General features: G+C 40.7%; 1 protein-coding gene across 7 annotated transcripts in view; it reads left to right on the top strand.

The window, feature by feature from the left end:
* The window catches only part of birc6 (baculoviral IAP repeat containing 6), a 125,895-nt gene that overhangs the window by 57,534 nt on the left and 40,663 nt on the right, over nt 1-27,698 (top strand). For 5 of the 7 annotated variants that reach the window (XM_042432631.1, XM_042432636.1, XM_042432634.1 and 2 more), the window contains exons 60-64: nt 1,461-1,684; nt 3,107-3,440; nt 4,983-5,200; nt 9,442-9,606; nt 10,259-10,430. In XM_042432631.1, coding sequence (XP_042288565.1) covers nt 1,461-1,684; nt 3,107-3,440; nt 4,983-5,200; nt 9,442-9,606; nt 10,259-10,430 — 1,113 coding nt within the window. The remainder of the gene's footprint in view (nt 1-1,460; nt 1,685-3,106; nt 3,441-4,982; nt 5,201-9,441; nt 9,607-10,258; nt 10,431-27,698) is intronic. The other 2 variants (XM_042432637.1, XM_042432632.1) reach the window with 1 other exon arrangement.

The following is a 27,698-nucleotide window of genomic DNA, read 5'->3' as shown; positions in this document are numbered from 1 at the left end:
GCCTGATTTTCTCCTCTGTAAGAGATGATGAGTGGTTTTTTGGAAGATGAGCTATCAATCGACCAGAGCTTTATATAATCATAAAACGGCAAGGCCGTGCCATCACAATAAAATGGCGGTGGGTTGGCTCCGGTAGAGGAGGGGTGTGTTTGTTGCCTTTTTACCCTTTGTTTCATTTTGACCGTCTGACTTTGTCTTCGGTGCTATGTCGTAAGTGTAAACAAGGGCATCGGGACGGTGTTTCATTTTCTCTTTTCTGATCAGCACATAGCTCATCAGAGGGCAGGGCTTCCTTAACTGCAAACATAAAAGGTACCCTGTGGAGCTTCTGACCTCTAACAGCACTGTAGAGCAGAGTAGAGTCCCGTTCTGTTTTGTCTCTCGCATGCACACACTGGTGATGAGATATTCATTCATGCCAATGGATACAAACTATACCGCTGATCTGTGCCAAGAAATGCAGCATGTGCCAACAAAATCTGCAAGCTAGTGAACATGGAGATAAACAAGAAAGTATTCAAACTTCTTTTTTTTTTTTTTTTAATTGGCTTTGTAAATGTTTTATGAGGAAGGTAAATGCTTTCAACACGCTTGTTAGATCTCAAAGACACACACAGTTTAAACAGAACTTTTCTTTGTTTACAAGAAAACTCCACAGGGCACCTTTTAAGGCCTGATGATGAATGAAGAGACAGTGATGAAGATGGTAGACGGTTGATGTGATTGGAAGCTGCTGTTAGCTTCTTCTCCTGTTGTCTGTGGTGTTGTTTGAGAAATGGAAGAGAAATGGACTGACGGCTATCCCCACAGCTGAAAAATTAAGTCTGTATGGAAGTTCCTTCAAGAATCAGAGCTTTAGAGTTGCACTTTTTAGCCTGTGAAAGCTCTTATGTGTAGATGTTTGTCTGTGAATATAGCATCTTTCAAATTATCCTTAATTTTTATTATTAAAGGAGTTTATCTTGTACTCAGAGTCATATGCTTCTTATAACTCCAAATTGAGACTTTTTCTTCAGTATCAAAGTAATCCAGGTGATAATTGTCTTTCTATCCATTACAGTGCAAACAGGAAGTGCTAGTAGCTAATGCAGCATGAATTTTCATGGTGCAGATTCACCAAAATGTTCCGTCACCAATTCAGGCTAAAATATAATGCTCAGATGTAGCCCACAAATAACCGACTTAGACTTCCTTAACTCTAAACTCAAAACTCTACTTTCTGCTTATATCATCCAAACTGGTGAGTGGGAAGTGTAGGGTCAAACCTCAGAACATATTCATCTACATATTAAGATTTAATGCGTAACATACTCACAGGCTCTCACATACAGAATTAAGAAAAACACAGGGCTAAGCAGAACTATGAAGTAGCAGATTGATGCCAGCAGTACACTTTCTTTCATGATCTAACTTATTCAGAATATGTTGGAGATGCCAGACAGTGCATGAACACACAACAGGTCCTCTCTTTGCTCTCCTTGCAGTGGATCACTGCGACATGCTGAACAGCTGTCCCGAGGACGAACCAATGACGCCCAGCGAGGAATGTCTGGACGCCGCCACCGACGAGTCCTTGCTGGAGACCAACCCCATCCAGTCACCGCTGCAGGTCTTCGCAGGCATGGGCGGCCTGGCCCTCATCGCTGAGAGGCTGCCTATGCTCTACCCTGATGTCATTCAGCAGGTTAGACTCGCAGCCTGACACACACACACACACACACACACACACACACACAGACATATGCATGGATGATCAAAGCACAAGTCTGACCACAAGCATGTGAATTTACATTGTGAAACATGTTCTAACAAGTCTGAGAAATGACATACACAACAGTTGTGAGTGTTTCGGATTAAAGTATATATATGACGTGTTTTAATTCATACATTTTGGAATCCTTTTTTTTAAAATCAGATCAAGCAGAAGTCAGTTGCTCAAATCTGTCAGTTCAAGGACAAAAAGCATTCAGTTTGACCATTATCCTTCATACACAGTAAATTCTTCAAATTCTTGAATTTGAATATAGCATCAACAGTTTCAAAGTGTAACATTTTTATATTGATAAGTCTCAGAAATGGCAGAGAAGAACACATTCTTCACAGTGCAGCTTATATGCTTCATTTTTCTATTAAAATAATGATATTAATAAAACTTAATATATTTTCATTGAAAAGATGTAATACAGTGTACTTCACAACAAAACATTAAAAAACATGTAAAAAAAATATGGATGCAAGTGATAGGAACATCAAAAACATAAAGGGTAAAGAAAGAGACACATTTAAAACAAATAAAATCAACAGTGAATAAAATGACAATACTGTAGATGAGATTGAAATATTTACTAAATTCAAATCAACAGTAAATTTAAAGGGATTGTTTAGTACGGTATTAACACACAAGGTCCATCTACTATCTTTTTCTGGAGATTTCAACCGCTGTCTGCTCAGTCGTCATGTTAAAAAGTGAGCTCGCTAACTGTTTGAACTTCTCAAGGTGAATGTTCTCTGCTGTCTTTTGTCATCTGCGATAGTAAACTGAACATCTTCAGCGTGTTCAGGAGTGTGAGTTGAATATTTCAACTGCGGCTCTGGGAAAATCTGTTATAAGCTACTGAGCTTGCATGCCAACAAGATCTCCTGAGCAACAGAAAAACAAACTCCATCTGTTCATGAAGACTGTGTGATGCAGTTGAAAGCTCTGGAAAAGCTAATAAATGGACCTTGAGTTGGGACTGATATGTCAAATGACTCATTCCAGATTGCAGATTGAACTTGCATGCTTCACTTTGATATTGTACGCTAAAATGGCTTTAAAGTCTGCCAAATGGCTTTTTCCTTGATTAAATGAGGAGGAAAGGGCTGCTTTTACTTTGATCTGGAATATGTTAGTCATCCTCTGTGTTTGTTAGCCAATGAAGTGAAATAGTTTTGTATTTTACATTCAAAGTATGTGAAGAAGCCAGCAGTCTTTCCTCTCCTTCAGGCTGGAATTTGCCACATCATGACACTGCAGAGTTCCTGCACCTGTCAGCATTGTCTCGTACTTCACAGCTCTCACCTTTTGTTTGAGTTACCCTCTGCTCTCCCGCACGGTCGTTCACAGGTCAGCGCCCCCGTCGTGCCCTCCGCCACACAGGAGAAGCCCAAGGACAGTGACCAGTTCGAGTGGGTGACCATCGAACAGTCAGGCGAGTTGGTGTACGAGGCGCCCGAGTCCATCGCCGCCGAGCCGCCGCCCATCAACAAGCAGCAGTCCCAGTCGTCCTCATCGTCATCGTCCTCGGTGCAGACCATGTCACCCATCCCTGCCCACTCTCTGGCGGCTTTCGGTCTGTTCCTGCGCCTGCCAGGCTACGCAGAGGTGCTGCTGAAGGAGAGGAAGCACGCCCAATGTCTGCTGCGCCTGGTGCTCGGTGTCACAGACGATGGAGAGGGCAGTAAGTCTGAAAGCACTTCACAGCTGCCAACACTGACATTCACTGAGGTCACTGTAAAAGTGTTGAAACCTCCATTTTTTTTATAGCCACACGTACACACACACACACACACAGAGTTCTTCATCCTCTGTGCTTGTGTCTGACTCACATGTCTTGAATATTAATAATGTCTTTTATATTTCAGCTCTAACTACTTCTGCTCACATCATCTGAACTACTTAGTGGGATGGTTTTATATGAAACTTGTACAAACATTTCTTGCTGACACTGAGTTTGTTTTCCTGTTCCTTGAAATGAGGGGCCTTGATAGTGATTGATGTCAGAGTGTCTTTGCCAACTTGTTTAGGGATACAGGTCACACAGCACACCAGGCCGCTGCTAGAGAGGTATATATGGAATAAAGTATGTGTCATTATTCACCTAACGGGGCACTGCGAATATGGCACACTCAGTGGGTCATTATTTTTATAGCAATTCCTTAATATGATGCTATATAGAAACTAGGGCATTTCAAGTACTTTCAGTATTCGAGTACTTGCATTAAATTAGTATAGAGCACTCAAGCACTCGCAAAAAAATCAAACGTAAGAATAGAGTCCAAAATGAACACCCAAGAGAACACTGTCAGTTATGAATGAAGTGTCAAGTGACTCTGTGGTAAGAGCTTTCCACTATAGTAATATCTACCTTGTTGGCACTTTGTAGATAAGCCCCCAATTTCACCGTGCTTACATCGCATACATCTTCTCCACTCTCGTAGTTGTTCACCGCGATGGTAGCTTGTACTCTGGCTCAACAAACGCCGTTAACTTGCGGAAGCCTTCTCCTTCCACAAAGCTTAACAGGAGCATATCTCCAGTCACTAATTTCAACGGTGCATGCTAACACTGCTAGCAAATGTGGTGAGACAAGATTGTCTGTTATCTGTCTGCTGTTTTCTCCTTGTGCTTAACACGCAAACAGTTAATCATCGAACTAGTTGATCTATGATACGCAAGCTTAACATTACAAAGCTTGCACTGCACATTGATTTAGTTTATTTTGTCGAAATACTTCCAAACATCACTCTTACGCGTGGTCGCCATTCTGCCTGTGACATTAGATCAAGTAATGTCTGAATGAAAACGTTGAACCTTCTTTTTACTTCAAAAAACATTATCTCTGGCTGTGCAGACCTATCGTTTTTGCTATATGGATCTGTGCAGATATTTATGGATAGCAGTTACATCACATCCCATCCAAAAAATACAAACTTTTAATATAGAGCAGGGTCAATTTACGTTTATATTTATTATATATATATATGTGTGTGTGTGTGTGTGTGTGTGTGTTGTTTTTAAAGAAAATCTAATTCAAATTACATGGAGTCAATTCTTCTCACCCAGAATTTAAATTGTCACAGTGGAAAATCTTGTGATTATGCATTTCAACTGTGGTGCACTAAAACTGATACTGGCAAACCAATAAATCCCTCTTAGACCCAAACCTGAACAAAATGCTTTTAATCCCCTGATTTAATTATGTGCTTTGGAATCCTCCTAGGTCATATCCTGCAGTCTCCGTCAGCCAACGTGTTGCCCACGCTGCCGTTCCATGTCCTGCGAGCGTTGTTCAGCAGCACTCCTCTAACCACTGATGATGGTGTTCTGCTTCGCCGCATGGCTCTGGAGATCGGTGCCATCCACCTCATCCTGGCCTGCCTGTCAGCTCTCAGCCACCATGCCCCCCGCAACCCCAACGCCAACACCAGTGTCTCTGAGGTATGGCCTATAATGTACTCACACAGTTACTCGATATTAATGAAGACCTTCAGTTGACCACAGTTGTTCCCTAAACCCCCGTCATCCCTTTGAAGAAGTAAAGACTTGCCTGGCCTCAGGAATGTAAAAATGTCATTAACTCTAACTTGATTAAAAAAAAAAAAAAATAGGAAATTATAAGGACAAAAGTACAGAAACAGCCTTGCTCCATTGTCATTGTTACTTTTCTACATGTTTAACATCTTATTGAAGTCATATACACAGTATATCTTCATTAATATTCTTCAGGGCATTTTATCATAACAGTAGAAACTTCATTCCAATTTTAAAGTGTTCAGCTCTCTTAGGTGATGTGTGTCTGTTCAGTTTTGCCATATCTTTCATACATTTCCCTATTTAAAGCCCCCTTTTCCTATAAAAATGAATAGACAGAATGTTTGAAGTGACATGAAAGGTCTGACACTGCCAGCTGTTTTTACCACTTTCACTGATTCTCTGCACTTTCACTTGAACTGACACTTCAGCTTCATTTAGCGCTTATACTTAAACTGACACTTCAACTTCATTCAGTGCTTACACTTAAACTGACACTTCAACTTCATTCAATGCTTATACTTAAACTGACACTTCAACTTCATTCAGTGCTTATACTTAAACTGACACTTCAACTTCATTCAGTGCTTATACGTAAACTGACACTTCAACTTCATTCAATGCTTATATTTAAACTGACACTTCAACTTCATTCAGTGCTTATACGTAAACTGACACTTCAACTTCATTCAGTGCTTATACTTAAACTGACACTGAAACTTCATTCGGCACTTATATTTAAACTGACACTTCAACTTCATTCAATGCTTATATTTAAACTGACACTTCAACTTCATTCAGTGCTTATACGTAAACTGACACTTCAACTTCATTCAGTGCTTATATTTAAACTGACACTTCAACTTCTTTCAGGACTTGCATTTTAACTGCTATTTAAGCTTCTTTTGGTAATTCTGTTTCACTGCTACTGTCACTTCTTTCAGTGCTTCATCTTCTTCATCTTCAGTGCTTCATGCAACATCAGGTTGAATTTCATTTCCTTTAATATCTTCAACCTAAGCCATAACTGCCCCACACACACACACACTCAAACTTAAAAGCTCCACAAACTCACCATGTTAAGAGAGTAAAAAAAGTTCTGAATGTTTCAACTTTACCTTTTCAGCAGCGAGCACATGTACATTTTCTTCAGCAAATGTTTTTTTTTACAAAATGAATATACTGAACAGAAATAAGATGCAGGTGCCTTGCATCACCGCAGTCCTCCAAGGTTGTCTTTAAGTTCAATCTTGAAAGTGTAAATATTTTAAATGTTTAAATAGGGTTTTACATGACGGATGGCCACATTTTAAAAGGCTATTAAAAGACCCCTCCAATCACTTTGGGAGTGATAGAAGGTTCTTGTCTTGTCTTTTGCATGACTAGTGCAGTGCCCATTCAAAACGTGCCGGTTAGGAACAGGCCGATTTCTTGGCATCCAGCTGCTGCATAGAAAAATTAATACAGTTGATGTGAGGAATAAGTGAGACTATACCCCAATAACATAAAAGAAACTAACATTCTATTATACACAGATGTTATAAATAATAAGTACTCTAATAGTAAATACATTTCCTTCTCTCATTTCAAGAAGCCAATAATAAGGGCTGTATTTAAAAATAAAATGTGCATCCTAAAATAAAGTGTATCATTCATATTGAGCTCTTAGATCATCTTATTATTGGGATCTTTGATCTTAGATTAGGGTCTGGTCTCTCCCTGACATGCTGGAGTCAGTCGGTAGAGCCCTGAGGCACCGCCTTGCTCCTGCACAGAGCAGAGCATCTCACTGATCGCTGGTTTATTCAAAGTTTATTAATATTAAATGTATCGTATGTCCAAATTGCACCAAATTCGACACTGAACTCCCTTGGGTCCCCAGCCATACACCGGCCAAGTGTGGAGTTGATCAGATGAACAGTTCAAGAGATACACGAAGGACATACATACAGACAGAGGTTCTTTCCTTTAGTGGAGAGGTGTGTTTTGCCTTGAACTTTTGACTCAGCCTGAGAGTTTATCTAAAAAAAGTAGACAAAGTGCTGTCTGACTCCTGCCTCTGTTTTTCTGGCTCCACACCATAGGTTATTCTGTCACTTTGCCTGAGTGATTGTTGTGTTGTGATAGAGAAACAAGAGGTAAAATCATTGCCATTATTAATTACTCTCTGCCTTGCTGGCCTTTACTCAAGGCCTCTTTTGCATATCTCCCATTGAGCGCCTGACAAATAGCTTAATTGCTCAGTCCGAGTAATAAGAAGCAAATGGATCTTTGGGGAGAAAAAGGGTAGTGTCAGAGACATGTCCTTTATATTATTGACACCCTAAGGGTGAGAAGCAAGGGAAGGGGATTATCATGAATAGAGATTGACTGTTAAACTTCCCTTGACTGTTCTGCCCATTAACCTGACTGAGAAGATGTCTATTGAGCCTATGCAGAGCCTCAACAGCACCTAGCTGACATATATGGAACTCTGAAATAAGCATACAAGTTAAACTATTGGTGGAAACAAACCAAAAATCAAGCAAAAAACATTACCTGCAATAAAGCTGATTTTAGCTTTGTTTGCGGTGAAGCTGATGACATGAAACAGTTTTGTCAGTATAAAAATGGAAATTGCATTACTAAGTTGGAAATGCATATTATCTATGTATAGCATAAATATCAGGGGCCAAATATTGATCGTTGTGGGTCACCGTTATCATTTGTGGACCATTGGCAACAACAGTTTGAAATCAATATTACAACATTAAGAAGAATGCACATCCCAGAAAACATCAACCCTTGACTTATTGATATAAATGACAAAACCATATGAACCACGAGAACCACAACATTTAGCTGAAAGTGGCCACAAAGTGCTGCAGAGTCATTTAATTCAGTGTTTAGATTTCTGCAGATTCCGGAGATTATTTTAAGTGTCATTTATTGGTGTATGTAGATAATTGATGTCTTGGATTGCCATGGTGATAGGCATGGTATCTTTTAAGGTTTTTTAGTACGTGTATACTGTTGAGTCACCTGTAATATTTGCTACTTCTTTATTGTAGTGGTTCCCTACCTGGGGGTTGGGACCCCTTCAAGGGCTTGTACAGTGTGTGGTAAATCCGAGTGGTTCTGTAATAACTCACTGGACAATTTTCATCCAACTGTGAGGTGTGCGCCTAAATACCTTGAAGATGCTGGAAATCGCTAATGATAACTTGGTATCCTTCAATGGTTTTCGCTTCATCCAACAGCACAGATCATCTGTCTTGAATAGAAATAAAGTAAAACAGCAGTAGTTTGTGTACAGTGATCTGATACTACAATACAGCACTACAAAGTCTCTTGTTGAACTGCAAGAACAGGGTCTTTAGGTTCTGAACCAGACCTGTCTTTTTTTTTTTTTTCCGTTGTGGAGGTGACACATCCAGTCCCATCCTCTCTTTCCTCCCACTGTGTGTGGATTTATTGAGTTGTCAGAGCTGAGGACAGATCATGGGGCAGATGACTTGAATGTGAGCCAAAGACTTGTCACTGTGGCAGCAACCGTCCTTGAGCCCCACAACCCATGTGCTGTAACGGGAGTACAGACGAGAAATAAGACATAGACACCCACTGTTTTAAATATGACTCAAAGGCATGCACATCCCAGAAAACATCAACCCTTGACTTAAATGATATTGCTGGTTTTCATCCACGTTTGCTCCTATAGATTACACACTACTTACATCCACATATTTACTTCATGTGACCATCAAAACAATCTCATCAATTCATTTGCTTATTTTTCAGCATGGGCGAGGACAGAGTAGGCTTTGACCGTTATTTTGAAGGACAATATGGATATTTTTAGACTCAATCTGCTGATGACTGTCAAGAACTGAGAGCATATACCCCTATGAACCACTCCAATAGTTGGCGGTGTGCACTACTGAATTTCACATCAGGTCAAATGCAACTTTTGCCAATTGCACAACCACCATTTTAATACACTGGCAACCACTTAGTTGAAAAACATAGAATGAAATATTTCAAAATATATCAGATTCATTGGTTAGTTTGAATGGAAATATTAATATGTGTACTTGTGTATCTGCATGTATTGGAATTATATATTAAACCCATCATTCTAACCCTGTCTAATCTGATGTCTGTATTGACAGCCACAGATATCCAGTTGTCACGGTGCGGGGACCAGTGAGGAGCAGCAGCTGTACTGGGCTAAAGGAACGGGTTTTGGTACTGGATCTACAGCCTCAGGCTGGGATGTAGAGCAGGCCCTCACCAAACAGCGGCTAGAAGAGGAACATGTCACCTGTCTACTGCAGGTAAGTCTACCAATCAGTGTCACGTCATTTTGGAACTCATTCTTTAGAAAATATTTGTAGCCCTTCATCTTTATCAAAAACGGTCAACGTTAAAACCTTTAAAACACTGCTTTATTGTTATATAGAGTAATATTTTATTGTTTTTGCGTCTGTTGATCTTGCTTGGCAGTTGTCCTGCTTTTTGGGGCTTTGTGGCCACCATAGTACATATCTGCCAGGGTCTTTGATGCCCTGAAATAACCTCTCAGACAGAGCTTATTCTCAGGTTCGGAGCTTGCATTTCCAAAGAGTGTGTGTCCCTACAGCATGTCTTACCATGCACAAACATGGACAGAGCCCTTAATGTGGTCACAACATGTATAGTTTTTATATACAACAGGAACCGTGATTATGTGTTGGAGGTTTCACCCAAAATATGTGCCTATTGTCTGCACATCTCTGTCTGACTATTTCAAAAGGATCAAGAGGTTCCTCTCTTGGTGTATGAAAGTTGATTCCCTGACCACCTAAAACAGTTAGTTTGTGGCCAGTTTGACCCTCCTCTTCTTCCAGAGCAAGTCACGTGAAGCTTGCACCTGGATGTGTCATTTTAAGGGAAATGGACACATTCTAGAAGAAACTCATCTCATGTCTACATTGTTTTGTTCACCAGGTCTTGGCAAGCTACATCAACCCAGCAGGCTCCAGCAGCTGCCACAGTGCTGATGCCTCTTCAGCAGATAGCAGAGCCCACAACAGCTCGGCTCTGCCAGCAGTGCTGCAGGAGCTGCTGAGCCAGTCCTGCCTCATCCCTGCCATGTCCTCCTACCTACGCAACGACTCAGGTAAGCTCCCACTATACACATGAGTGGTATGACACAAAAAAAGGAGGTAGCATTGTGGCATCTAGCAAGAATGAGAACACTGGCGGCCTATTCCAGTCTGCACTCAGTTTACCTTGGGTGCCACTGGTTGGCTTAAGAAAAATGCTTTAAAACTTTATGTATTTAAAGGGAAACTTCAGTATTTTTCTAATGGGGTCAACAATTTTTGAAATTGGTCTAGTATTAAGCGAGAGTGCTGCAGCCAGCAGCTGTGGGCTGTAATGTGAAACACTAAAAGTGCTTTTTTTGCCACTAACATGCTCAGATTATTATTATAAGTGTCTGACAACATTATGGAAAGGACCCTACAGAGAAATAAAACTTTTCTTTACCTTTTGCTCGATCTGGTCTGTCTGTTGTTGTGTTTAATCAAGTCTCGGTCAAGGAGAAGTATCGCTCTACGACTTAAGTTGTTGTTGAAATCAGATTAATATTCAGCCATGACTTTGCTTTCTGTACTCCAACACAACAAACTCCTCCCGGCATTCCTCTCTCCAACTCTGTCATGGCTGAATATTTAGCTAATTTTGAAAATGACTAAACTCTCGCGAGATCTCCTTGAGTGAGACTTGGTTAGACACAACAACAAACAGACTGCATCAAGCGAAAAGTAAAAAAAAATGTTTTATTTCTCTGTACGGTTCTTTCCATAATGTTGTCAGATATTATAATACCAATCTAAACCTGTCAGTGGCAAAAACAAGCACTCATAGTGGACGTACAGTGACGGTGCGCTATTGCCCTGTCAGATTACATTACAGCCTGTTTCAAGACTGCCAGCTGCAGCGCCCTCACTCAATACCGGACCAATTTAAAAAATTGTTGTCTCCATTAGTCATTTAGACACACAATGATGGGAAAATAGGGTCCAGAATGAAAAATACCGAAGTTTCCCTTTAAGTGAAATGGAACGGTGGCAGAGCACTGGTGGAGAAGTCGATCACCTGGCAAACTGCAATTGACAACTAATGAGAGACAAAGTGCCTGAATGGGGCTTTACTCCACATTGACAAGTTGCTCTCACGCAGTTTTTTTGTGTAATTACATCAACGAAAATTATGACAAAAAATATTTGTTGACCACCTGTTTTTCATAATGAAAACTAGACTAAAACTAAAAAACAACAACTATGTTGAAATGTATTATATTTTTTGTTACAAAATAAAAACTACAATGATGTGAAAGGCAGATTAATGAGCAAATTAACCAACTCTGATTATGTAAGCCTTGTCTTATTGTCTCTGGAGAGTCTCCCCTCTCAAACAGAGCTAAAGCATTGAAATGTGCCAATGGCAAAAGGTGAAACAAGTGAAAGGTCCATGGAGAAAAAAACTATCGAGAAAAGTCCCGAAGCAAAGATTTTCTTTGCATCATGGTGACAAAAGTATGTAAATATGGTTGTAAGAAAAAAAATCAAATGCCACTGATGTCAAAGAGTCCCATTCCTTACCATGGTCTCTTACTTTAGCAGAAACAATAAATTAGGGATAATATATTGGTGTCTCAGAAAAAGGTTGGCACCTCAAAGGTTTCTCATTAACATCAAACACTTTTACTTGAATAGTCTTATGACTTTTCCTACCAACGTTATTGCATTGTAGCAGCGTTGACTTCAAACTAAAATGTACCTGATGATGTGAATACTATCAGAGACCAGGAGGTGGAACAAAGGAGCTGTCACATATGATTGTGAAGGTTCATCATTAAGTAATGAACATGCATATACCCATGTTTGTTGCACCATTTCATGTGGTCTGTTTATTCTTTGTTCAGAAGTGCTCACTGATGGTTGTCTGCTGTTGAAATTTGTCTGAATTTTCTCATTGTCTGTGGATTTTCTGCTCATGATGTGAAGCGCTGTCAGCTGCTGGCCTTTGATGCTGAGATAGTGGTTCTGGATGACTCTGGTCTTTGATCTCAGTGATAACCGCAGGCTAGAGTTACTGTAGTGTATCTGAATTATAGGGGAAGCTGCCTGTGTGGTTTGAAGTATGTATGTGGTGGGTTTTTGCTCAGTGAAACAGCAGATGGAGCTACAGCTTCTTCCACTGAAGCTATAAACTGAGGTTGTGTATATCTTGCCATTAAATCCACTGAAGTCCCTGCAGTATTAGTTTAATGAGTCCAGGCTTGTCAAAGACACCATCCACTCATTATTTTTGTTTTGAAGAATAACAGGACCGGTCCTCGCTCTTTTATTAGTTCCTCTCATGTCTTAGTTTTGTTGTAATTAACGTTCAGTAAATTGGATCTAACTGGATTAAAACATGTTTTCAGAGGGATAGAGGAGTTTGTCCCCTTGTGGATTTGATAAGAGCTTGTCATCTTTGGTGCAATATAATATAGTTCTGTTGATACTTGTGTAGCAATGTTGGTTAAATGCTGTGTAGGTGTAATTGGTGCGGTGCAGCTGTAATCAGCTGTATTTCATACCTGCTCAGGTAATCCATTATTCCCTCAGTGTGCTTTTCAGTTAGACCTCTGGCCAAGCAGTGAGCCTCCAGCAGAGCTCTCAGTACTCAGAGGGCTTCAGCATTGTTCAGGTAAGGCCAGTCCATTGCTTATATCCTGCCTCGGTTCCTTTGGGACTTGCTAGTTATTAGTGCTGGACTGACCCTTTGTGGAGTGCAGTCACATCTCAAACTGCTCTCTTCACTCGTGCTGCTCTTGATGATGGTTTTTACAGTTAAGTCACAGAGTGAGCAAAGTAACAAACCACAAACAGTCCATTCACAGGAAGGCAGTTCAGTATGGGCCAAAAATGCTTTTTTGTTTTCTTTTTTCAAACTTATAGGCAATGAACAATTTCATTCAGATTTTTCCACCACCAATGTCAAAATACAACATAATTACAACATTTGGCCAAAGGAAAAAAATCAATGACTAAAATGTTTATATTTCTGACAAAATAATCTAAACTCAATAATATTGAGTTGACTCAACCTTTAAATTAAAATGATTATATAAAACTATTTCCAAGGTCAAGAATGTACTTTTCACTTTTTCAGTTGATCTCTTGCGTACATGATTGCTATCACATAGTAAACAACCATCTTGATTTACAGCAGTCATATAAACAGCACTATATACCATCACTGCTTTCAATGTTGGTTTGTTAAATGAATCAAATGAATTAGCTTTATTGCTCAGCACTAGTTCATAGAATATTACAAAAAAGTTATGGTCCTGTGAAGTTCAGATTGCCTCGGTTGTTTTTTATCAGTGTTCAAGCAATTATTTGAATATTTCATGCTCCTTTAGTGAGGAGGTTCCCTATGCTTTTACTGTAAAGCAGCTACAGCTGTAGTGATCCAGTGGTGAAACCCTGATGCAGCCGCTACCCAGAGAACAGTTTGAATTTTGTTTAATCAGGCCTCTTTTTGTGTTGAGTTTGGACAGAACAAATTTCATGCAGTAAGAGATTTTACCATCAGAGTTTCTGCCCCCCCCCTTCCCATTATGTGTGTGGCTTATCAGCCCAGAGTCAGGTACAGCTGAGTGTGTGCCACCTCTTTGTGCCTGATGCTGCTGGGGTGTTTCAGTTTGCAGGAGTATCTCTATGTGTGCATGCTGGTGTGTGCTAATGCGCCCCTGCTCTCATAATTAAATAACAGCTGATAAAAAGCATTGTGAGTGTTGTAATTGCTCCTCATTATCTGGTAAATGCCTCTGACACACACTTACATGCGTGTGTGTGTATGTGTGTCTGAAATGTGGAGTTTATAGTCCCTTGTTTGATTACGTATCACCACGCGCTCTGTTGAAGCATAGCTGTAATGATGACACAGTTGCCTTTAAAATGGGAAATGTGCATCTATGCATTTACCACTCAATTTAATAACAAATGGCTCTTATACTGTGCTAACTAGCCATTGCACATAATAGAAGCCACGGTGCATTTAGTTAAATAAAAGCTGGGGGATCTTGGGCCATTGTCTGTATGAGAGCCAATTGCCCTGGAACTCTGAGCTGTCAATAAATGTCAAGAAGAGCTGCCTGTAATGAAAAACTGTTAGACCTAAGAGCCCTCCTGCTTCTTAAGTCAGAGGAGCTTTTAGCAGGAAATATACATTGTCTAGTTATTACATATTAGTTAGTCTAGTTATTATCATTCTAGTTAAAATTTTAGTTAATATTTCCAGTAGAGCCTGACTAATTATTCAGCAGCTGATATTATGTGCAAACGTTTTAGTTTATTTTACACTGTAGAATGTTCCACTGTTTACATATCTTGGTCACAATTATTAAATAATCAAAATTGTGGGATCCCTACCAAAGGTTTTTGTTCATGTAGAATAGGTTGGTAAATACTTATCTTCAGCACCAGGCAATAGTATAGAACAATTTTATGTCATCCAGAAAGGGCTTCCTTATGGAGAATGTAAGTTCATTCATGACCTTGGAAATGGTAGAGTGGCAAAATAATCTTGACTCAAGGTCTACTTACTAGTTTTTCTGGAGCTTTCAACTGCATCTCTAAAGTTTTAGAGAGCTCTTAGTAGATTATCTTATTTTCATCAAGACTGTATAAAGCAATAATAATAATAATGGTATGAGTTTGTCATACCACAGAAAATTCATTGGTAATTAATCACCCAGCCAAATTTGAATGAAAAATTGCCAAGTATATAAAATTAAGTTACAAAATCGTGGAAAAATAAGCTGTATTCTCTGCTCTGAAATGCTGGGGGTGTGTCCATTGAAGGTGCTGAAAGCACGGCCCAACTGAACAGTCTCTGAGTTAACAACGGTCATACCAAACCCCAGTATAAAAATACACAACTTAAAATAGGCCTTGTTTGTAGGTGTAAGGCAAGGATGATATTTTAAAAATCAAGTAACGTTAAGAGCCAATGTTTAATTCGGCACATATTTTGCAGGTAAATGTGGACTTATTTCAGTAAAAATGTAACTGAAATGACTAGTTAACAAGCGCTCCATCACCAATCATCGTTATGTTGAATTGTTTTTTTCAGTGGAGTTCAGTGCACTTAATGTTACTTCTCTTCTGAAATTCAGTTCAGTTTAATCCAGTTTCACAAACATAAAAGAAACACAACTCACTGATCCCCACAAAACAAACCAAAGACGCTAGCAAAGCAACACAGTACATAAAATTAGCACAGCAGAAACATCAGATAGATTGGACCATCATGTTTAACAGTGTATCTTTAAACATTGCAGTTATGGCTGAAAATAGACAATAGAAATAATTTGTTGTTTGCCAATTTCACATATCTCTGCAACTCAAATCAACTGCCAGTTGTCTACCCAGAAGTGACTGTTGTTCTATCTTTTGAATTTGGGAGGTGAAGCATGTTTCCATTTCAAAATAAGACTAAATACTAAATAAAGCCTTCAGTTATTGAAGGATTTATCCAAGCCTGTGGAGACGATACTGTAGAAGAAATATAACAACATATAATCTCTTAAAACGGTAATACAGTATAAGGCCTGTAATCCATAGCCAGTGGTTGCAGTATAATATATGTGCTGTGAAATACTTTGAAATCAACATGTGGGCAGTGTTGATAGGTTCATTCTGAGCTAATCCTCTCTCAGAATTGGGCTGCATGACTAAGATGTCCTGCCCACTATTCCACAAGAGTGAGCATCTTTTCATTCTCTCATAATTTTCTCTCTACCAGTGGGTACTTACTCTATGTGAGCTTAATGTGGGAAATAACTCTATACCCAGTCTACTTAAAGCTCCACTAATCAATATTTTTATATTAACAGTTAATCTGAATAACCCACATAAAATTTGTACCAGCTCTGCGGTTCTAAGGAGCTTTTTAGCCTCTTTTAGCTCATAGTTTTCATTTTAAAGCACATTTACTATTTGGTTCTGTCTCACCACTCATTTCCGGCAGTAGCAGGCATCCATTTTCTGTACAATGTACTCGCTGCCCAACACCAAGCAGCAGACTAACAAAGTTAAAGACTAGCTGCTAAATAATCCACTATGTTCGCAAGCTAAAGGGCCAGATTTTTTTCTCAGGGGTTGGTGAAGACCAAAGCAGACTTATGCTTTATGCCAAGGACTGTCCAAAACACAAAGTACATATTTTGGTTTATTGATTAAGGTGTGTTCAGATGTGTCCAGTGTGACCATGGTGAGTTTCTCTTACCAACCCAACTCTTTATTCCAGCTATAAAATATTATTTGGGATTTAATGTTTTTGTACTTAACCAGTTTTCACCAGAATATTCTTGGTTTAAACTGGTTTTCATCTTGGGTTTATGATCCCCCATCAAAACTTTTTGATGCTTTTGTTTTCTGCTGTCAGCAGACACTGCCCAGCATAATTTACTGTAAAGCTTTAAAGAAAGACTTTCAGTATGGGGTGCTGATTATGCTACAGATCAATCAAAGTCTAAAAAAAGTTAAAGAGTAAGCAAAAGAAAACAATAAAAAAGACAGCTAGTTTTCAGAAATGTATTGTCTGTTGCTACCAAAAAAAATGAACCCTAAACATTAACCATGCTTCTTGGTAAATACTCATTGCTCCAGATTGTGTTTTAGCCAGTGTAAATTTACAGGATGTCGTTCTAAATAACATATTTCCAGCATATTTTGTATAAATTAAGTAACAGGAAGGAAGCCTACAGTCTAGATAGAAAGCTTACCTGTAGCTGATGTTACGACAGCCCATTTGATGACATTTCTCAAGCCCAGCTCATCTAATGTTTTTGGTAAGGGCTTTCTAAGTAGAAGCATACGTTGGTGTAAATGGGTTCATATCGATCAAGTGAGCAAAAACCTTTTGAAATTCTTCCATTACCCTCAATACCGCAGAGAATCCAAGTAGCTTGATAATTAACAATACTTGGGGCTGTAATTAACACTGGCATAGGTGCGGGGGGATCGAACATTTGCACTCTCTAGATTGGATTAAATTCACTGCAATATTAAAACCACCCTACCTCCCCTGGAGAAACAATTCGCCTCCAAATGGAGCCTCATTTCTCCTAACTCCCCCGAAAACCTTTTATATGCCCCTTAGTCTTACCTTGACTACCAGCACGCAGGCCTTTTTTTTTCCTCCCCGCTATCCCCCCTACTGCCCCAGAGCTCCTCAGCCCCGTCAGCCTAGCGCATTTCTCCACATTAATCATCAATGTCTTGGCAAAGCCTTTTGGGATACATTACAGTTTCCCGCCGTCTCCTGGCACTCCATCACAGGAAGCTAAGCCATTAGTGAGAGGTAATACCTTTGAATGTCACCACAATACTAATTAATCTTAATTGAAGAATGAATTTCTTGCACATTTTGTTTGACATTAAATGGTTTCGAGATCTGATTGTTTTTTCTGTGTTTGTGTAACATTGTAAAATTGTGTAGTATAACATCCCCTCCATTCTACACTTCTGTTCCACTCTTCACTTGTCCAAGACAGATAAGATTTTAAGTGAATCTAGGCTGCAGCAGCTGGCGTCACTCAGGTGATGGCTATTTTTGTCCATCATTCATGTTGAGTGGGTGTGCGAAGGATGTTGGAGGGTAACCTCAACATGACTGGCCTGTTGGAAGGTGGTTGGTAATGATTCATCACTCCAGATATGATGGAGACCATTTGGAATAGAAGGCACTCCCTGCATTACCGGGCTGCCACTTATGTGATTATGGAGCTTCACTACCATTGAATAAGGTGTGTCAGTGTGTGAACGGTGGGGGATTCATTAGTTAGCATAGTGCATGGCCAATATTTCATTTGCTATTTCAGAGGTTTTCCCTAGAAAGTAATTATTTTGACAGAAGCGCTCAACCTCATTCACTGGAGTTTTCTATAAAAACTCATACACTCTTACCTCAAAGATTTCCGCAATCACAAGACATATTATTGGAGTCAGTACAAGGTGAAAGCTAAACAAGCCACAGCACCACCTTCATTCATTACCACTCCTTCCCCTTGGATTTGTGGATTTGCAATTTATCGCCGCTCACCCATGGAAATGTTGACTCTATTACCACAGGCTTTTCCCCTTGCAGTTGAAATGGATAGATAGGCACTTTGAAGTGGATATGGGCAGGGGTTGGTAGTGGGTTGCCGCCACCACCAGTGATCATGACTGTAATTACAGAAGCCATGGTGCACTTCTTCTCCTTGATTTATGCTCTAAAACATGCAGGTGGATTGGGCTGAAGACTTTTGTACCCCTCGCTTCCTTTTCCTCTCATGTTTTCAGACAACAAAAGCAGTCAACAGCCTGTAAAGCTTGAACTGGCAAAAAGTGATCTTCCTACACACAACTCTCTGTGGCTTTCATTTGGAATGTAGCATACACCAGCCAGTGGAGGGGAACTGTTTTCTTGTTATTAAATACATGCAAATGTAAAGATGCCTGGTGAATCCTAATCCGGTTCCGAGAAGACTAACACATTCCATCTACATCACATAAAAGCATACATCTTACACCTGTGATGGTGATGTCCTCACACTTTCTCTCACCATTATCCTTTCACATACACTCCTTGGGGTTTCTCACAGATGAGGCTCGAGGCTATCCTTATTGATATGCTCTGATGTTTATTGTTCAAATGTCCCCTATTGCACAATACATCTAGACTTTATTCAAATATTTATAAAAAGCCTTTTTTAATACAGGAAAAGGGTTGGTGACACCACCCTGAAATCAACATGAACAAATATATTAAGAGAATCTTTCATCATCCCTCACCCCCCTCCCACTCACCAACTTCAAAAGGTGGACAGAGATGCAGAAAAAGAAAGTAGGAGATGGGCCCATATTCATATCACATGGAAACGGCTACATTGTTTAATTACAAGTTGTTACCTTTCTTTAAATTCTGCAGCTGTAACACACCCGTTTTCAATAAAAATATCTCCCTTTTTTGATCTTCACATTTTGCAGTAGCATTTCTAGAAATACGTCCTCAAGTTGTAGCAGGTATTTTCTTAAAAAAGAATTTTATTAATTGTTGATGGTTATTTTTGTGTATTGAGGGCGTTTTTGAGACAGCAGGTATGTAATGAGATGACCATACAGCAGAGATCATCCAGAGCCATGATGCTGAGGAGAGGTACTCTTTGACAGGGGCCCTGAAGCTATAAAATTGTTGGCCCTGAAGACTGATTGAATTTGGTGGCCAGCAAAGTCTCTTAAGTGGCTTCCCAGCATAGTTCTTACAGGCTCTGCTTTCAATCATGTTGTTTAAAAGCCTATTCAGGCAAGTAGCAATTAAAGTACCACCAACTTGAAAATTAAGTAAAAATAAATGAAAAAAGCATCAGACTGTCTTGTTTGGCTCATGTCTACAATGAGTCCAGCAGTCCAAGAGTAAGTGTGTATTTCCTATCAGACCACAGGGGGGTCAGTCCTGGCTGGGGTCTTGCAAGTGTCCATCTGGCTCTGCTCACCCTGGTTCCAGTATAGCCCTGTTCCTGCCATGTCTTCCAGCCCTTTGTTATCTGCCCGGCTCATGGCTGTGACTTGGCAATATGGCTTCTTTGTTGTTATCCTCAACCAGTCTGTCCAGTTTCCTCCTCCTCTCTCTGGGGAAGGTGTTCATGTCAAACGTCTTTCTCCAGCACGTGTCGATTTCTGAGTAACCTTCCCTATTGCTCACTTCAGCATTTCTTGTAGAAGTCTTATCTGATGGTGGGTTTTTAGAAATCCAGTTTTGCTTTGGCACTTCACAGTGTGGTGTAGATGTAAACAAAAACGATTACAAACAGGTTAAGGAACGTGCCAATGATGCCTAACATGGCCAAGATGGACTCCTCCTGCTCCTCCTTGACCTCCAGTGCCCGCACGTCCTCAATGGTGATGACTGTGGTGCCCATGATCCTGATATTCACCTAACCTGGCAAGGGGACACTTATCTGGAATAAAAGGAAATTATGGAGACCATGTCAGAAGATGTCACACATGCATAGAAATCAACAACGGAACATGGTCTGAATTTACGTACTGTTGCCAGGCATTTTTTTGTTGTCCTCCAGCTAATTTACCAGTTTTTGCACAAAAAAGCTGTCCCAAACAACTCTGGGTTTGAACAAAACAATGGCCACGTAGAGCAGAGTAGAGATTAGTCTGAGAACACCGGTGTTTATGACCTGCCACAGCTTGAAGCCGAGCTCCCTGACAACAGCGAGCTTGATGCCAGCACTTGCTCAGCTGGCAGGATTATTATCAGGATTATCTGCAATGAAACTCTTAAATTGCCAACAGTAACGCTCAATGGCGTTCCCCCATGTCAAAATAAGCATGATTTAATGCTGCCATTTAGAGCCCTTCACGCCCGCCCACTCCTTTTCATATGCTGTCAATGATTAACCACCCCCCACCCCAGGTCCTTGTAAGTAGTTGTTGGGAGCATAATTCCCATCTTCCCTGTGGAAGTCTTAGAAGGTAAGGACTAGGAGCTGGTGATTGTATCATCTCCCAAGAGAAGCGTGTGAGCAAAAAGGTAAACAGGATCATTCCTGCTTTGGGCTCATATGTGAATGGAGAGCTAACTACATCTTCCCCATCCTCTTTAATCTCATGTCAACATACAGTATAGCTGTCACTGAAATTCAGTTTAAGAAATAAGGAAAGACATTTAAGAAAAAAAAACAAATGACTTGGGTATAAAGAAAAAGTGGCTTACCTTAAGGCGTCTAAGGTGTAAGACAACATCATCCAGCATGCTTTTTGGATCCACACTGGAAAACCATGGCTTTAAGGGCATTCTACATGTGGAGACCCAGGGGAGAAGGAGGAGAGGCTGGCTATGTAGCCACAATCCCAGTGCCTGTAAGCGACAGACAAAGTGACGGAGAGAGGAATAGAAGGCAGCGATGCCACGATGGCTTCGTGGTGCTCAGCGACGCTTCCAGTGAAAGCCTCCTTGTGTCACTTCTCCAGTCCTCCAGTCTATAGCGCCACCTGTCAGGTTCAAAAACCCCCCACCCCCCCAACTTCCCTTTTGATTAAGTTCGCCCCTCACAAGTCTTTGCAGTCAGTTTTGAATCAGCAGGTTTGCATTGCTGCTGCTAAAGCGCTAGCAGCCTCTGTTTTTGGGGCGAGGAGAAACCCTCTCCCCATTTGCCCCCTCCCGCCTCCCCACCGTTCTTCCCATCCTCCCTGTCTGCTCCCTCTCTTCAGTCCCTGTCACTGTTTTGCCTAAACTCCTGCACAGAACTCCTCCACTTTCTTCCCCAGCTTATCAGTAAATCTACACACCCCCCCTCGTTCTGTAGCTTCCCTGCTGCTTGCTTCGGACTCCTCTGGGGGACAGTGCAATTAGTGCGCCTCAAAAAAGCCTCTTGCCCACAACTGAAGCTCCCATGCCAACACTGTAGATGACTATGTCTATGGGATCAGCTGATACTGTCACCCAGACTAAGCTGAGCTACGAAAGAACAGGCACGTCTCTGAATTAGTCGAGTCTGGCAGGTGATATTCCAGAAGAGGAGGAAAAGCTGTAAAATCCCATAGAGCAGACGTCTGTAGAGAGGCAGTGGCAGCCGGAGCGCCAGACAGTCGCTATGGCAATATGGATCTGTACCTACCGCCAGTGACAGCAGTGTTACGGTAGGTCTCCAACACCAGTTAGTCACCGTGGGAGGACTGTGCATTGCATAACCAAGCAGAATGATGGCGAGAGAGGGAGGACTGATCCTGATGGCCGTGGCAATGAAGGAAAAGGAGCATGAGAATGAGGGAGAGAGGGAGGGAGGAAGGAGGAGGAGGAGGGAGGGGGAAACGACATTGCTCACGCTTACTGTTGTCTCCTCCTCTCCCACTGCTGTGGGGGCTGGTTGAGCACACTCATACATGCACACACCCGCACAGCCTCCACCTAAACAACACACAAAAGCAAAAAAGAGAAAAAAGCCTAAAAGGAGGTGAATTCAGCCCCACTGTGCAGCACTCCGCTCCGAGTTCAGTCGAGCCCATCATCAGCTGCTGTTATTCTGGCAGACCTGCGGAGCGGGGAGGAGAGAAGGAGGGGGCAACAATAGGAGGCAGCGGGGAAATAAAGGATGGTTGAGGCTGGGTGGAGGACAAAGAGGGAGGCAGTGGAAAGATGTGGGGTCTGTGCACGCAGTTAGATATTTATCTCCAGAGTGGCTTCTGAAATAAAGACACCACACCTGCTGAGCTATGTATGCTCTTCTTTAGCTTTCCAACACTTCCTCAGCCTTTTTATTTTCTAATTATACCTCCGTGTGCTATACAAATTTACATCAATATCCACGGCAGCACTAAGTTTCAGTTACTTATGGTTGGTCTCTCACGGCTCCATAGCACCAAGCTGCATTGTTGAGGTTAATAAATGAGAAAAACTGCATTCCTCTTCCCGTTCCTGCACTCGAGCATAGGTCAGTGCAGTTGGACTGCATTTCTAAATGTATGTCAACAGGCTTCTGATCCAGTCAACTCATTTCTTCTAGTGTTATGACTCACTCTCACTCCTCCTCACTCCTTCTCCCCCCCTCACATCATCTTCATCCTGTCTATTTCTATTCAGGTGGGCTGCAAACGTGTGTGTCAGCCAGGCTAATAACTTTTATGTGCAAGAACATTTTTTTGGTTAGAAGTTCACAGGGCAACACCTGCTGGACAGGTATCACAATGATTGTTGCACAGTGTTGACCCCATAAGCGTTTAATAGACAGACCTCAGAATTCATAATGACCTAAGCAGGCTTTAAGAGTTAATGAACTGAGACGGTGAAATCATCTGTTCATGCTTGATTTGATGGAGTCTTTTAATGCCCTTTATGTCTCCCTCTTCATCCTGCATGTTCTCATTGTCAAAGCAATGAATCACTCACAAATGACTTGGCGTGATGTAACTATTCTTCAAGAGTTGCGGTTACATTGACAAACAAGCACAGATAAGAGCCAAATTTGGTGTGAAATTTCACAAATCTTTTACACAGAATGTTGACAATTTAAGTGCTGTTGTTTTTTTACATACAGCACTTACTTTGAGCCTCTAAAAATACCCATGAAATTCTGATTCTAATTGTGAAATATGCCACAGTACCATTAAAAATAAATATGTGCAGCAACACCAACCTCTCACTACTCTCAGTGTCTCAGTTTCAGTGGGCGATACTTTTTGTTTGCTTGTGTTTTTGGACAGGACCAACCAGACTGCACAAAACAGTTACCAACAGCCAAAATCCATGGAGCCTCAGGCTAACTATAGTGTGGTTTTTAATGCTTCATTGAACTGTGATAGCTCCACCACCATGAAGAGGGGCTGGTCTGCTAGTGCAGTAAACTCTGTAATCCTCTTAATTTTACCATAGTGTTTTATTTCAGCTCTGGTGTTATTTCTCTTGTATTATAATTAGTTGTTTGCATTGCCTTTGGTCTGCAGTTTAACGTAGTTTGGCACGTGACTGCTACACAGATGCTTTCAAATTGCAAAATGCAAGTAGTGGACAGTGCTTGCTTAGATAACAGGCAGGGTAACACCTCTAGCTGATACCAGTAGTTGAACATTTGTTGGCATCAGCTTTGATCTTAATACTGAATATCAGATGGTTGCATCGCTCGTTGTCTGTTCATCTGAAAGAGCCAGCTTAACACTATCAAGCCTGCTTCCATCCCATTCTCAATATCTCCAGGCAGAGCAATAATTTATAGTTTCAGTGTTGCGGTTATCTTGACCTCGGGGGTAATAGAGCGCTGCAGCTGAATTGAAGGAGGTCAGTAAAACAACGATGCTGCAACAATCTTCTTTCCTCCACGCTCCCGTCCTCACGACCCCCATCACTGACCCTTCCTCTGCACACACCCTCTGAGTCACTACCTGCTAGTTGTGGATGCTGACCAGCTGAAGATGGGATGATCATTCAAACCCATTCGCCTGATTACAGATTAAGAGGTGGTCTGATCATACGCACAGGATAGCATCGAGGTCGATTCCTCACACAACCACTATTCTATCAATATAAACCATTTTAAGAACCCATTATCACAGCAACAGCAGTTGTTTATTATGTCATGGGAGGGCAAATAAAACAATAACTAACAATAACCTCACTTTTTTCGTTGTCTGTGCATGCAGATACAAGCCAAATAGCTATATTCTGCAACTGTTATTGGCCGTTATTATTATGTGAATCCTAGCAACGCTTTCAGTGTGAGCATCAACTTTTACATTGTAGCCAATAACCTTATGAGTAGTTTATATAGAAAAGTCTGGCATTTTACAGCTCTAATGAACACAAAATCATTACCGGGTCTTCAGATGGCCATTTTGGGGTCTTCAAAAAAACCTCTGTTGTAGTGCCATGATCATCACATTTGCAACAGAATGTATTCAGAAGAGGGTGATTAAGTGGAACGTTTTCTCATTCCGTTTCTTCTGCTGGTTGGTTTGATAATCCCTCTTTCTCTTTTCGTAGTAGGTTAGTTCTAATAGAGGAAAATATCTAAAAGTTTTGTTGGCATCTTCTGTTTCGACTAAACTCTAAAGACAAGGTCGACAAACGCTAAGGTTTCTCATCCAAACAAGATCACATAGTGCCTTTCAAATGAACATTTTGTGCAGATAATTCCAAACAAAAATGACAGGAGTCTGATTTTTCTGGGTCACAGTAAACAGTTTCAAGTAGGAGAGAGTTTCCCCACTTATTCTAACTCAGTTATGATGTCCACACAGAGTATGTTAACCCAAAAGTTAAGTCAAGTCAATTTTATTTGTATAGCCCATTATCTCAAATCACAAATGTGCCTCATGGGGCTTTAAAACTAAAACTTCAAAACTTAGTTATTTGAGTAGCTTGGTTTATAAAGGAATCCTTTGTGCACAAGTCCTTTGTGTTCCTTCTGTCCTTTGAAATGGCACAGAGCTTCAGGCCACTTTTTTCTGGTTGTTCCACATAGTCTTGCTTTGATGCACATTATCTACAGTGTCCACTGAGGCAGACTGTGTGTTGGCGGAGACATGTCAGAGTCTTATTATTTCAGCCACTCTCTCCTGTTCTGCTACCCTAGAGGGGTCAGGAAGACCTGACACTGTCCAGCCATGAGCTTGAATCAGAGTATTAGCCACCCACTCGGTGTGACCCGTAGTCTCAACGCCTCCTTCCCCTTGGGAAGTCAACAGACACCCGTCCCTTGTAGCAGCAACCAACCCACGCACCAGCTCTCCTGTTCACCCATGAGTTGAGACTCATGGGTGAACAGTAACCGGTTTAATGTTTTCCAGCTTTGTTTTTATTGACCATTACAGTAAACAAGTGGGTGTGCAGAGCATGGGGGGCTTATGAAGACCAATGACTGTCATATCCTGTTGTCTCAGTGGGTTTGTTATGGCAGCACTGGGGGGGATTTGTTATTACCAAGATATTAACAAACTGCAAAAATGGTCACAACAAAATCTGCTGGTGTGTATTTACTAATGAATATAGATACCGTGCAATGGGCTTATGGGCTGCATTCATTATTTTTGCATTTATTTATATTTAGCCCAATGGTGTCAGAACAACAGCTTATTAACACATCTGGCAGACGAGCAACTTACAGCATTCATAGGTACAGCAGGCTTTAAGCTAAGTACTAATGCATAGATGACAATGTAAACATTCTGATGTTTCACAGGTATAATGTTAACCATGTTTACCATCTTATATCAGTGTCTTAGCATGCTAACATTAGCTAATTAGGTATTTGTTCACAAATAAGTTTTGAACAAAGTGGAATTTTGACCTGAAGATGGTGCCAGATATAAAGGTAGATGATCACCAAAGTTTCTGAAATCCTTCCTGAAGGTAACACATTTCTTCAAATGTCATGGCAATCCATCCAACAGTGATGATATTCACCCAAAACCAAAATGTTAGTCTAATGGTGGTGTTAAAGCAAACGTCAGTGGATCACAAAGTTATTATGATTCATCCTCTGGGAGCTATGAATGTCTGTTCAATTTTCATGGCCGTCCATGCAACAGTTGTTGAAATTTCAGTCTGGAGCAGAGGACTGATTGACTGATAAATCTTGCCATTCCTAGAACCATGCCACCAGTATTGCTAAATATAACTATACAGGTGGACAAACTACTTCTGATTACCTCTAACATATATAATACATTTCTGTACTGCATGTTTTTGCTGGTCAACGTACAGTAGACAAAACCATATATTGGTAATTGAAACAGATAACATGTGATCAGCTAAAATTGTCCAGCAATGTCAGCCATACATGTATCAGTTTGGCTTTGCCGGAGACAGTTAATGAGAGCAGTGATACTGAACTAAAACAATGAGATAAAGGCTTAAAAGCTAAACAGAGCCGCAGAGTAGAGTGATCATTCTTTGAAGGTTTGACACTGGAACACATAATGATAAGCACTGGAATCATTGTTACCATAAAAAAACTGATTATAGTAGATTTAATGTGAAAATAATTTTAACATACATGTATGTATTTGTGGTATGCAGTAGGGTTAGGATTTAGATGCTTACTGGACAAATTTACATCAGTGATGCTTGTACAGTACAGTAGGATGGCCTCTCTCTCTCTGGTGTGATCATACACCCACGCACCATTGCAGCACCAGCCAATTAAGGGCAATTATCAAGTGTGCTCATTTTAACACTCTCAGGCTTTTGTGTATCTCAGCTAGCTCCATTAGAAATGGGCCTTGGTTCCTGGAACTGAATTATGAGCTTCTCTGAAATGACCAGTGTTGTTCCACTTTGAGGAACAGGAATTTTACAGTTTGTGTGGGTTTACAGGTAACATTTGGATTTTGACAGCAGTGATGGTGTTGGCCTCAAGTGAGGCTGTACCATCTAATAAAGGCTTTGCTTGTATCTCAAATATGGATATCAATACTTCAGTTTTACAACTTTAATTACTTTTTAGCCTCACTGTGACACTCTCTTTAATAATTAACAGCACATACGTGTCCGCTCCTAAACAAGTTCCATTTTCAAACCCGTCTCTGTTCCCTATGTGGATGCCCCATCCTACATCCCTGGTAAAATACCAAACGTCAGTCTGTCAGCTGTAATTACAGGAATCCTCCCATCTTCACAAGGGACTGCAGGGCAGAATAGGGACTAAATTGGATGAAAAGCAAGGCAGGAGTCATGAATGGACAACAAGGTTTTGGGGTTAATTAGAATTTCTCTGTTTGGCATTTGAGAGCAGTGCAGGATTTCTGCGGTTGATTATCAGTGTTATTTCCAGGTTTGAGCTGTTTGACCATGCAGTATTCAAGATGAGATGTTGTTGTCTATGTACAGGTGA

The sequence above is a fragment of the Thunnus maccoyii genome, chromosome 14 (genome assembly GCF_910596095.1).
Source record: "Thunnus maccoyii chromosome 14, fThuMac1.1, whole genome shotgun sequence".
NCBI lineage: Eukaryota > Metazoa > Chordata > Actinopteri > Scombriformes > Scombridae > Thunnus > Thunnus maccoyii.
The sequence above is the reverse complement of the archived record's forward strand: the minus strand, read 5'-3'. Positions and strand labels throughout refer to the sequence as shown.